Source organism: Podarcis bocagei (genome assembly GCF_964188305.1).
Source record: "Podarcis bocagei genome assembly, chromosome: 2".
NCBI lineage: Eukaryota > Metazoa > Chordata > Lepidosauria > Squamata > Lacertidae > Podarcis > Podarcis bocagei.
Window position 1 is genome coordinate 25,204,086 of NC_138126.1, and position 12,374 is coordinate 25,216,459.

The 12,374-nt window shown below is 46.5% G+C and overlaps 2 protein-coding genes across 3 annotated transcripts in view; both read left to right on the plus strand.

Annotated features, from left to right (window-relative positions):
* Window positions 1–122: 122 nt before the first annotated feature.
* JAGN1 (jagunal homolog 1) lies at window positions 123–3,253 on the plus strand. Its single transcript, XM_081183686.1, has 2 exons — window positions 123–275; window positions 1,581–3,253. Exons 1-2 carry the CDS (start codon window positions 187–189, stop codon window positions 2,041–2,043), a joined length of 552 nt encoding a protein of 183 aa, XP_081039812.1. The 5' UTR covers window positions 123–186; the 3' UTR covers window positions 2,044–3,253.
* Window positions 3,254–9,525: 6,272 nt separating this feature from the next.
* Window positions 9,526–12,374, plus strand: part of IL17RE (interleukin 17 receptor E) — a 56,757-nt gene continuing 53,908 nt past the window's right edge. For both annotated transcript variants that reach the window (XM_081182218.1, XM_081182219.1), the window contains exon 1: window positions 9,526–9,715. The gene's annotated coding sequence lies outside the window, so the exon portion shown is untranslated. The remainder of the gene's footprint in view (window positions 9,716–12,374) is intronic.

The window sequence follows — 12,374 nt, forward strand, 5'->3', positions numbered from 1 at the left end:
TCCTTCTCCTACTAGGGGATTGGTCAGCCTCACACGAGAGACGGCGAGAGCTACCAATCAGAGAGTCGCGGGGAGCAAACATCCGCCCCCCTCGCTTCCAACATTATAGCCACCGACGCGAAGGGAACTGGAACGGCCTTAGTTTGACGCATGCGCACTTGGGTTCGCTAACCCTCCTGGTGAAAGATGGCGTCCCGCGCGGGACCTCGAGCCGCTGGAACCGACGGCAGCGACTTCCGGCACCGGGAGCGCGTGGCAAAGCACTACCAAATGAGGTGCCGCGCGGGGTGGGGGGTGGGGCCAGCAAGCCGCGCGCCCAGCGGGGGAAACCTGGCTTCTTCCCCCGCCTCCGCAGCAGTGCACGTTGCCGGAGCTTCTCGCTGTCATCCCTCCTTAGTCATTCGCCTCCGTGGGGTCCCCCCCGTCCGCTTATCGGGCAGCTTTGGGGCTGCGTCGTTGCGTTTTCGCCGCCGCTCTCTTGCTCAAAAGTGTGGGTGGGGGAAAGCTAAATGCATGTAAAGTCATTATGCAGATCGCCCGGTAAATCACTATGCAGTAAGGCGGGGGGGGGGAGATCATGTGTTGTGTGAAGAGGTTGATGGGTTGGCCACCTACTAATGAGGTTTTGTTTTGTTTTTCCTCTGCCTGTGTCTTTCACACAGCTGGAGATTCAGCTGGCCAGGCCTTCTCCATCACAGTATCTGCATGCTAGGAAAAGTTTTCCTCTACTGAATTTTGATTTCTTGTGCGGCTGCTAAAGGCACAGGAAATTTGTTCTTTTTTAAAAAAAGCTGGCAGCTGGATTGCAGCTCCACCTTCCTTGCAGAATATTAGTATTCAATTAATAGCAGCACGCCCCATAAAATATTTGATTCTCTGTTCTTTAAAATAGGATCATCCCAATCGCCACAGATAAGTACAGTCGGAATTCTTTTGCTCAATTGGTCGAGAGCAGCCTATGTTGGACTCCAAATTCTTTCGGCCTTTGTCATCCTGGCCTGTGGTCACAGATGATGGGAGTTGTAGTCCAGCAGCACTTGAGGGCACATGGTTGAGGATGTAGAGCAGCGTCCATCAACTCTGGGTCCCTGGATGTTGCTGAACTACAGCTGTTGTTATGCTCAGCCAGCAGTCAGGGATGATGGCAGTTGCATTGCAACAATGTCTGGGGATCTGAGATGAGAATAAGTGACACAAAAACGAAAACATTGGATGTTGTCGGACTACAACTCCCATCATCCCTGATCACTGGTCATGCTGTCTAGGCATGATGGGAGTTGTAGTCCAACAACATCTGGGGACCCACAGGTTGAGAAACACTGGCTTAGAAGCTTATTTTGGCATTAAGTGGTACATACATTAATAAATAATTCTGCAGTCTGAGATGGTAGGGGTTAACATCCAGAAAATCAACTCCCTGTTTTGAGTTTGGGTTTTTCTTAGCTTATAGCCTATGTCATTCTGCCTAGTTCTTCACTAGTTTGTCTTGGTGTTGAGTATCTCACCACCATATTTGAAATTACCTTTTAGTTCTGGCTCTTGCTCACCCTTGCCGCCCCCTCCCTCTCTGCTTCCCACAGTGTGTCCCTCAAGTCCGAGATTAAGAAGTTGATCTACATGCAGATAGCGCTGTGGCTTCTGGTGGCAGCGCAGATGTGCGTCGCTCACTTCAAGCTGCTGCCCCATGACCAGGTGGCCATGCCTTACCAGTGGGAGTACCCGTACCTGCTCAGCATCATCCCTTCGCTCTTCGGCCTCTTCTCCTTCCCGCGGAACAACATCAGCTACCTGGTCATCTCCATGATCAGCACGGGCCTTTTCTCAGTGGCGCCTCTCATCTATGGCAGCATGGAGATGTTCCCGATGGCGCAGCAGCTCTACCGCCACGGCAAGGCCTACCGCTTCATCTTTGGCTTCTCCGCCGTCTCCGTCATGTACTTGCTGGTGGTGGTCGCCGTGCAGGTTCACGGCTGGCAGCTGTATTACAGCAAGAAGCTGCTGGACTCCTGGTTTACCAGCACACAGGAGAAAAAGAAGAAATGAACAGGCGGCCAAGAGTTCACCTGCATGCAGCAATGTCTGGGGGCTTGGGGTGGGGGCTCAGGGGTGCCCTGCTCAAGCAGAGGCAAATGGCGCTATTTGGGATTCTCTGCCCTCCCCATCTTGCCAAGCTGATGGGAGATGGCAAGGGCTCCGTTTGAGCAGGGTGAAAGGCTCTGTGGGTGCCTTCCGACCCTCTGCTGGCAACCACAGGGACTAGGAGCTGCAGACTTGGGCAACCCTCCTTTTGGGAGGGATTTATGGGAGAGGCATCTGGTGCCTTTCAGAAAGACCTTACTTAGCTTGCTCAGACTGAGAGATGCAGGACGCTCCTGCTGCTTTGCTGAATTGTGACCAGGCAGACTGACTCCATCTTCTTGAGTTGGTTAGATGTGAGTTGGGTAAGAGGATGTGAGTTCATGGTGAGGCTTGAGGTCCCATCACGTTTCACCCATCTTAAGAGTTCCCAATCAAGCCCTTTTGAGAGATTATGCTATGTGTACTTACTGTATTTTTCTGTGTATAACGACCCCTATTTTTTGGGACCGCAACAAAATAATTTGGGGGGGAGAATTGCTCAGAGTTCTTGCACTTTTTGTGGGGAGATTGCCCAGAGTTGTTGAGCTTGGGGGGGGGGGCACCACCGCAAAACGCTCGACAGCCTACCCCACAATGCAAACCGCACACATCACTACAGACATCAATCGTCTACATACTACTACTACTACTACTACTACTACTACTACTAATTTATTATTTATACCCCGCCCATCTGGCTAAGTTTCCCCAGCCACTCTGGGCAGCTACCAATCAAGTGTTAAAAACAGTACAGCGTTAAATATTAAAAACTTCCCTGAACAGGGCTGCCTTAAGATGTCTTCTGAATGTCAGGTAGTTGTTTATCTCTTTGACATCTGATGGGAGGGCGCCACTACCGAGAAGGCCCTCTGTCTGGTTCCCTGTAGCCTCACTGCGCCAATTGACGCAACCACCGCCTGCTGCCCAATTGACGCAACCACCGCCTGCTGTCCCTTGCTCATTTAGTCATGTAGATGGGTTTCCATCTTTGCTCATAACCCCCCTTGCCTTTTCCTATAAATGCCTGGGTGCCCCAGAGACTGCTGTCGCCACCCCATTCCCAACTAATGAGTTTCAGCACACACACCCCCCCATGTACTTGGGTACCGAATAAAGAAAAATATTGCAGAATGTTGCACCTGGGTTTTGTTTTTAATTAGCAGGGGGTGGGTGTGATGGTGGCAGCTGGCTCGAGCTGCTAGAGGTGAAACCACCCTCAATCATGTATTGTCCTGTCTTCAGGAGGCGCTGAGGGCCTCGTAGTGCCAGATAACAATGTGGTGTGCATGAGTGCTAAGAGTGCCCACCAGTACCACCAGTGTCCGTGAAAGGTCTCAGTAAATATCCCCTCAAAAATCCACAGTGCACATGAGAGGCTGTTTGTGCCTTCTGCTCAGTTCCTGTTCACATTGGAACATGCCCCATTAAGCTTGGACACATTTCATTGGATGTTGCAGTTGGACAACCACCTTCCTATCCATAGTGGAAAGAAGCAAAGAGCTCTCTCTGAGCAAGCGCAGCAGTGGCATAGATGTCATTTCCCCCTACTTATGTGAATGCCCTATGTGTGTCTATGTTGGCTCTTTTTTCTGTTCTTTGAGAGGTGGCAGCCATTTTGTGTTGCTCCATTCCCCACAGCAGCCATCTTGTGATGGGTGCCCTTCCTCAAAATTCCAAGGATGCCCACTGGCCTAAGGAATGCCACTGTCAATAGGAAAGAAAGTGGAGATTTGTGTGGTGAGAATATGATCTGTCAGGGATCTCTTGCCTACATAGAAAGCTTCCTTGAGGTAGTCACAAGAGTTGTAGACATTTGCTCCCCTGTGCAAAAAGAAGCTGAGGAACAGAACAAGATTGGTTCAAAAAACAACTCTTAATACAGATCTACACCATACATTTAAATCATGTCCAAAGCACATGAGTTCCCACAAAGAATTCTGGGTACCGTAGTTTGCTAAGAGGGCTGAGGATAGTAGCTCTGTGAGGAGGAATTTGAGGCAGATCTCCCCATTCTATGTCTGATACTCTAATCAAGCTTAACATGCTGATTCTCTAATAGCTACTTATAATTGCTCCCATACCACAATATTATTATTTTATTCTGATATATTTCAAGCAGTAGGAAATTGGGACAAAATTTAATAATACTCTGGATCTTATTCTTGTTGAATGGTGGTTATTCTGATTTTCTGGTTACCTTACATGTGCCCTGATGGTCAGAAAAATGTGGTGCAGCCAACTTATTCAGCTGCAGAAGGTCAAGAAACCCGGTAAATTGGAGGGGGAGAGAAAAGTTGCAATGTCATTATTCAAGATGGCAGATGAGCCAACTGCCACGCTCGCAGCTGCATTATTTCTTTTAAAGAATTGTTGTACAAGGTGACAAAACCGCCAGGTAAGCAGGTGGGCAATGATCCAAGAATCTCGGGGTGCTATGCATCCTCAGCTAAAACCATGCACTGAGGGAGAATGTTTCTGACCACTCTGAAACGGAAGCAAGCCCTACTGCGGCACGAATAATCGCACATGTTACTGAGGGAGGACTGGGAACCCATGAGAGCTACAACCAGGGCCATTTTCCCCCAGCTGGAACTTACTCAGTTCTGGCACCTTTCAGGTGGGTGCAGTTGCCATGACAAGAGAACAAGGGAGACATTCATGATGAGTTCCGGTACCTCTTTTTCTAGAAAAATAGCATTGTCTGCAACAATTCTAAAAGGATTCCTCTGAAAAGACTGCAGACTCTACAATAGGAATAGGCCTGAGGCACAACACTTCCATTGAGACCTTTACTAAAGTCACTGCGAATCTACTGCCCACAGTGGATACCCTGGCAGAACATAAAAAACACAAGTAATCTGAGACTGAGACGTGTCCTTGAAGAAATGAGAAAAGCAGGATTTAATTACCACCTCGGTGACATGATTTAAAGAGGTTTTCCCAGACATTTCCGATACTAGCAACATCCCAGAGGCCTAATATTCTTCAGGTGTGCGCCGTAAAAAGAAATGTGGAACACCCAAGCAGTACCCAACACAGAATGAGAAGGAGCGAAAGTACTAACTTTCCAGGATCTAGGTGCAGGTACATTGCAAAAAAAAAAAAGGACTTTAAGCAAGTTGCAGGAAAGTTACGCTCTGCAGGGGTGAGAGATGACTGGGAATTTTCCATTCCAGCTTGATAGCATCCCATGATTCAAAGGTGCTGACAGAAACCACACAGACAGATGCAAACAGCAGTTTGGTGGCAGTTTTAGAGGATGACACAGGCAGCTCCAAGGGCAGCGAAGAGGATAGGAGGCTGGCAGCAAAAAACAGAAAATTTTTTAAAAAACAAAGGTCCTCAGGGACAGAGACAGTTGAGATAACCAATACCGTCCACTTTATAGAGCATGAAGTTCATAAAAGTTTTCTGAAGGAGGAATTTTATTAAGGGAGAGGGGATTTGAATTGGATGTGGAATATGCAAAAGGATAAGGGGAGATAGTAAATTCCAAATGTCCTTGGGGTGAAAATCTGGATATCCTCTCCCTGACACATGAAGGACTGTCAATCCAGCAGGCATAATACTCGCACCTCTATTACTTAGGGAATTGCCCACTCACTGCAGCAAAGTAACAAACTACAGTGGTACCTTGGGTTACAAACACTTCGGGTAACAGACACTTCAGGTTACAGAGTCCACTAACCCAAAAGTAGTACCTCGGGTTAAGAACTTTACCTCAGGATGAGAACAGAAATTGCGCGGCTGTGGCGCGGTGGCAGCGGCAGCGGGAGGCCCCATTAGCTAAAGTGGTACCTCAGGTTAAGAACAGTTTCAGGTTAAGAACGGACCTCCAGAACAAATTAAGTTCTTAACCCGAGATACTACTCGAGTTACAAACACCCTAGGTTACAAAAGCTTCAGGTTACAAACTCCACTAACGTGGAAGATTTACCTCGAGTTGAAAACTTTGCCCCACGATGAGAACGGAAATCGTGTGCCGGCAGCGTAGCAGCAGCAAGAGGCCCCATTAGCGAAAGCACGCCTCTAGTTAAGAACAGTTTCAGGTTAAGAACGGACCTCCGGAATGAATTAAGTTTGTAAGACATGCCTCCCTGTTTGAAAATGAGGTGATCATTGTCACTGTATGCAGTCTGTACAACCTGGAAAATAAATGTGACAAGACGAAGTTACTGAGACTAGAGGTACCACTGTATTCACGATAAGGTGGTACCTCGGGTTACAGACGCTTCAGGTTACAGACTCTGCTAACCCAGAAATAGTACCTCGGGTTAAGAACTTTGCTTCAGGGTGAGAACAGAAATTGTGCTCCGGTGGCGCAGCAGCAACAGGAGGCCCCGTTAGCTAAAGTGGTACCTCAGGTTAAGAACGGTTTCAGGTTAAGAACGGACCTCCAGAACGAATTAAGTTCTTAACCCGAGGTACCACCGTATGGCTGTTTGGTGTTTCTGACCCATGCCCTGACTTCTACAGATTTGCAAGTGTTTGTGGCACAGGCTGCAACAGGGGTCTGGCATTTGAATCACAATTCTGATTCATTCAGTGGAAATCCACAGTAGATAAAGCCAAGGAGAGGGCTTTCCCCTCCACTGAATGATTATTTTCTTAACTTCATTTTTCAGTGTCTGAAAAGACTTATAACAAGCAATCCCCATATATCCCCCCACCTCCAATAAAAATCCCATGCATATTCAATGGTAAACAATACATTTAAATATTGAGCTGGTTTGTAAAATATCTTAAGAGTTATCAGTGAAGTGTCTTCTAATCTCCGCCTTAACAGATTGTTCCATAGCGAGCCGTGGGTGGGGAAGAGATAGCACTGTCCTTTCCAGTGTTATTAATAAACATGCACTATACTGTTCCAAAATCATCTTCAGCCTTTGTGTTTCTTAGTGTGCTAATATACTTTGTTAGTTTCTCCATAAGAGTTGTGTTCTGTGGTCTGCCTTACCATGCCTCTAGAGTTAAGTTTGTACAGTGGTGCCTCGCAAGATGAAAAGAATCCGTTCTGTGATTCTCTTCATCTAGCGGTTTTTTTGTCTTGCGAAGCAAGCCCATTGACGGATTAGCGCTATTAGCGGCTTTTAGCGGCTTATCTACTGATCGGATCAGCTGATAAATGGCTTAGCGGCTTAGAAAAATGGGGGGGGAGGGGAAAAAACCAGCAGGAACTCGCAAGACATTGTCGTCTTGCGAAGCAAGCCCATAGGAGATTCGTTTTGCGAAGCACCTCCAAAACGGAAAACTCTTTCGTCTAGCGAGTTTTCCGTCTTGCGAGGCATTCGTCTTGCGGGGCAGCACTGTAGCTGTTTTCCAATATTGTACTAACAGGTATCTTGTTGCAGACAGATTTAGTAATGTTACAGGTAGCCATGTTGGTCTGCCGTAGTTGAAACAAAACAAAACAAACAAACAAGCAAACAAACAAAATCCTTCCAATAGCACCTTAAAGGTAAAGGGACCCCTGACCATTAGGTCCAGTCGTGGACGACTCTGGGGTTGCGGCGCTCACCTCGCTTTATTGGCCGAGGGAGCCGACGTATAGCTTCCAGGTCATGTAGCCAGCATGACTAAGCCGTTTCTGGCGAACCAGAGCAGTGCATGGAAACGCCATTTACCTTCCCGCCAGAGCGGTACCTATTTATCTAGTTGCACTTTGACGTGCTTTCGAACTGCTAGGTTGGCAGGAGCAGGGACCAAGCAACGGGAGCTCACCCCGTCGCGGGAATTTGAACCACCGACCTTCTGATCAGCAAGTCCTAGGCTCTGGTTTAACCCACAGCGCCACCCGCGTCCCAATAGCACCTTAGAGACCAACTAAGTTAGTAAGATTTAGTAAAGTTATCCTTGGATCAGCTTGTGCTATGTGTCCCCTAATAGAAAAAAAATGTATTCAAATACTTTTCCCCAAAATAATTGCAAAGGCTTGTTGCCTGTTTGTGTTATCAGTTTCACAGTGCAAATCCATTTCCCACATCAATTTTAATGAGATTGGATCCCCTCTCATCACATTGCAGATAATATTGTAGGCATCTGAGAGTAATTTTCTGATGGGTAAGTAGAATTTAAAATTGGTTCCAATAAGTTTTACTTTTCTAAGTAGAAGTGGAAAAAGTTAATTGAAAACAAGCTAAGGGGATTTTTCAACTAGTTTAACACACAGTTCTTTTATAGAGTCTGGGATGAAGGCAGCATCATCTAATCGACTGTTACATGCTTTGATGTTTCTTAGACCAAATTACCTTTCCCCACCCACTCTTTTTAAAAGGTAGATTTTATCGCTTTTCTCCCCACACACGTCTTTTGTTTTTCTAGTTATATCTGTTCGTTGCTGCTTTTGCTGTACTCAAATGATAATTATTTCTATTCCTCCTCTAGTTGCTTTTGCACTCAATTCTTTATATGCACAAATTCTTTCTCTTTAATTTTTTTATGGGTTTTAATCCCCCCCCCTCCGGTTTTAAACTGCTTTTATGGGTCCTAGTTTAACCTGTCTAGCGGTTTTACTTTTTATTGTGCAAGGCAATTGATAAATGCCATTAACTGAATAAAAACAGGAATAAAAACGCTAAAGGAAACCTTCTTGCTTCTAATAGCTTTTTTGGCCCTCCTTGTCAACCATGCTGAAATCCCCTTGGCCTAGGTGCTACCTTTCCCGATCTGCGGTATAAATTACAGTGGTACCTCGGGTTACATATGCTTCAGGATACACACTCCGCTAACCCAGAAATAGTGCTTCAGGTTAAGAACTTTGCTTCAGAATAAGAACAGAAATTGTGCTCCGGTGGTGGGGCGGCAGCAGGAGGCCCCATTAGCTAAAGTGGTGCTTCAGGTTAAGAACAGTTTCAGGTTAAGAACGGACCTCCGGAACGAATTAAGTACTTAACCCGAGGTACCACTGTATAGCTGAACTCCGCTTATTGTGGTTTTGAACAGCCCCCAGGCGTTCTGGAAAGATTTGAGCCTCTTCTTTGCCTTCCAACCTCCTTTTGCCAATCCCCTCGCATCTTTTGAAGATTCCTCATTTGAAGTCAAACGCAACTGTGTTTGGTTTTATCCGCCATTTGCAGATGTAATATTTGCTGAATCTGATAGCGCTATGGTCACTGTTCCCAGTTGCATACATACGATTAAGTCCAGGGTTAGCAAACAAAGAAAGCGGTATGACTCATGCAAGTTGCAGAAAAATAAAGTAGTATTGCTAATGCAAATTAGAAAGTATTACTAAGGCAAGATCTCTTTGTGGCCGAGATTAAATCTCTGTGATAGCGTAATAACATAGAGCCAGCATGTGGCGTATTGCACCTCCAAGGACATCCTGTCATGGGAGGGATGTGTGTAAAAAAAGGCAGGTTGTGAAGGCCAGAAAGAGCCTGGGGGTTTGGGTGTGTATGGAAAGGGGGTGGAAATGGGAGGAGAAATCTTGAGGAGGGCCGTGAGAAGAGTTATAAAAGGTGATGCTTGCTGTTAGATGATCGGCAAATAAAGCTCCTCTCGCCTTCATAAAACGAATCAAGGTCCTCTCTGAGAAACAACCCCATAATTCTGGCCTGAATCCATGGAAACAAGAGACACAACTAAACAGAACCTGGTAAAATGTTCTTTTATATTTTCGATGTATGTTTTAAACATTGCATTATGTGTGCTTTAATGATTGCGAATTGCTTTAGGACATGTTATATGGAGTAGTGGCAATGAACAAACGCTCATAGTAATTACTAGTGCCTTTTTTCGGGGGGGGGGGGGGTACGCAGGGGTACGCATAGCCCTAAACACGTTGTGAATCTAAGTTTGGCCTCATTGAGGGGCAGTATTTCAATATGAGTAGGAAAATGAGAGTACCCCTAAACATTTAGAAAAAAGAGCACTGGTGATGATATCCCTATTTTAAAAGCACTCTTTGATATACAGTGGTACCTCGGGTTACATACGCTTCAGGTTACATACGCTTCAGGTTACAGACTCCGCTAACCCAGAAATAGTGCTTCAGGTTAAGAACTTTGCTTTGGGATGAGAACAGAAATCGTGCTCCAGCGGCACGGTGGCAGCGGGAGGCCCCATTAGCTAAAGTGGTGCTTCAGGTTAAGAACAGTTTCAGGTTAAGTACGCGCCTCCGGAACGAATTAAGTACTTAACCCGAGGTACCACTGTACGTGATAGTCCCGAGTAGGGAACCACCAGCCAGGAGCATTAATGTGAAATTCACCTGCCCACAGAGAATTTTAAATCAATATGCAGAGAGGCAAGGAAAGGTATGAACATCTAGTTAGGACAATGCTTCCCAGTTCTCAGGAACTGCTTGATTATTTCACATCCGGGAGGAGACGCCTCATTAAAAAAAGGAAAGCGTAAAATGGTTTGAATCTTTACGTCAGAGGGTGCGCATGGACTCTCAGCCAAATACAAGTTGAGCAACCAATATGAAACTTGCAGCCAAGATGGTTAACACATTGGTTTTATGAATCCTCTTCCTCCTCCTCTGTCTTCTCTCTCTCTCTCATAGAGGCATATTTCCACATCAATTTGCATAGAAATTAAAACCGACATATATACAGTTCATCAGGTTGTGCTGGAGGTGGGTGAAGCTGCCTCAAATTATTATTATTTTAAATAACTTTATTAATTTAAAAGGACATACAGTGGTACCTCTGGTTAAGTACTTAATTCGTTCCCGAGGTCCATTCTTAACCTGAAACTGTTCTTAACCTGAGGTACCACTTCAGCTAATGGGGCCTGCCGATGCTGGCACATCGCCGGAGCACGATTTCTATTCTCATCCTGAAGCAAAGTTCTTAACTCGAGGTACTATTTCTGGGTTAGCGGAGTCTGTAACCTGAAGCGTATGTAACCTGAAGCGTCTGTAACCCTAGGTACCACTGTACACACAATAACTCAACTTGAAACCTACCAGCCAGACAGCTTTCAAAGATCAACTCACACCCCTGTATTTTAGTCCAAGAAATCTTTGCACATGTTGCCATGGGATTTCAGTGGAACGCGCTTACTGTCTCATGTATTCCAGAAGCGGATGCCATGTGTTATAAAAAAAGTGAGGATTTCCTTTCCCTTTGGCACGTCCCTCAAATCAGGCCCATGCAGAGCTTGTCTGAGGCCCAAGGCAGAAGTCTTGTCCGTAAGATGTGCCACGGCCCTGCCGCTCCCTAATCTGATCTGACAGTACATACTAGTACGCAATACATGTAATGCAGATCCAGATTTTATTATCGAAGCCATGCAGTGCATAAAGACAGCATGGCCGATTTGCCCAATAAGACCCTGGTTGGCTGGGAGGAATGGGGCATCCTTGGCATGGCAGCCTGGTGGAGACCCCCAGCCAATTTAGCCCTCTGAGTGTACCCTGCTGCCCCCTGCCCTGTCGAATTATTTTTATGTTGCGTAATTTGCTGGGTAAAGGTAAAGGGAACCCTGACCATTAGGTCCAGTCGTAGCTGACTCTGTAGTTGCGGTGCTCATCTCACTTTATTGGCCGAGGGAGCCGGCGTACAGCTTCCAGGTCATGTGGCCAGCATGACTAAGCCGCTTCTGGCGAACCAGAGCAGCGCACGGAAACGCCGTTTACCTTCCCGCCAGAGTGGTACCTATTTATCTACTTGCACTTTGACGTGCTTTCGAGCTGCTAGGCAGGCAGGAGCAGGAACCGAACAACGGGAGCTCACCCCGTCGCGGGGATTCGAACCGCCAACCTTCTGATCGGCAAGTCCTAGGCTCTGTGGTTTAACCCACAGCGCCACCTGCGTCCCTTAGTTTGCTGGGTAGCCTCGGACAAAAGACTGCCTTGGCTTAGCCTTCTTCCTTGTCTGTTGCGGGAGATAAAAGCTAAGGATTGTGAAGCTCTTCGAAGATGTAAAAGCATTCTGGAAAAGGTGGCATGTTGTATGCTGAATTATTTTACGCTGGGACAGGACGGGCGGACTGTAGATCAGCTGTAGAGCAGATGCTTTGGATGCAGAAAGTCCCAGGCTGAGATCTCAAGCTAAAAGGATCAGGCAGATCAGGAGAGCTGTTGCCAGCCAAAGTAGACAATATTGAGCGAGATGGATAAAATAGTCCAACCTGGTACAAAAGCAGTTTTCTATGTAGTACTTAAACTTTGAGGGGGGGAGGGTGTTAGAATAAAAATGAGCACATATATTTTCAAATATGCAAAGAGTGCCTGGAAACATTTTTGCTGGGACATTGCTGCAACTCCCAGCGAAGTGTGGTGGCTGCACTGCTTTTATGCGGCAGCC

Bases quoted from the DNA above. Each gene is read 5' to 3' on its own strand.
- JAGN1 (XM_081183686.1), top strand. From the start codon at position 187: ATGGCGTCCCGCGCGGGACCTCGAGCCGCTGGAACCGACGGCAGCGAC. The intron at 276-1,580 runs GTGCCGCGCGGG...TGCTTCCCACAG, and splicing joins GCAAAGCACTACCAAATGAG to TGTGTCCCTCAAGTCCGAGA.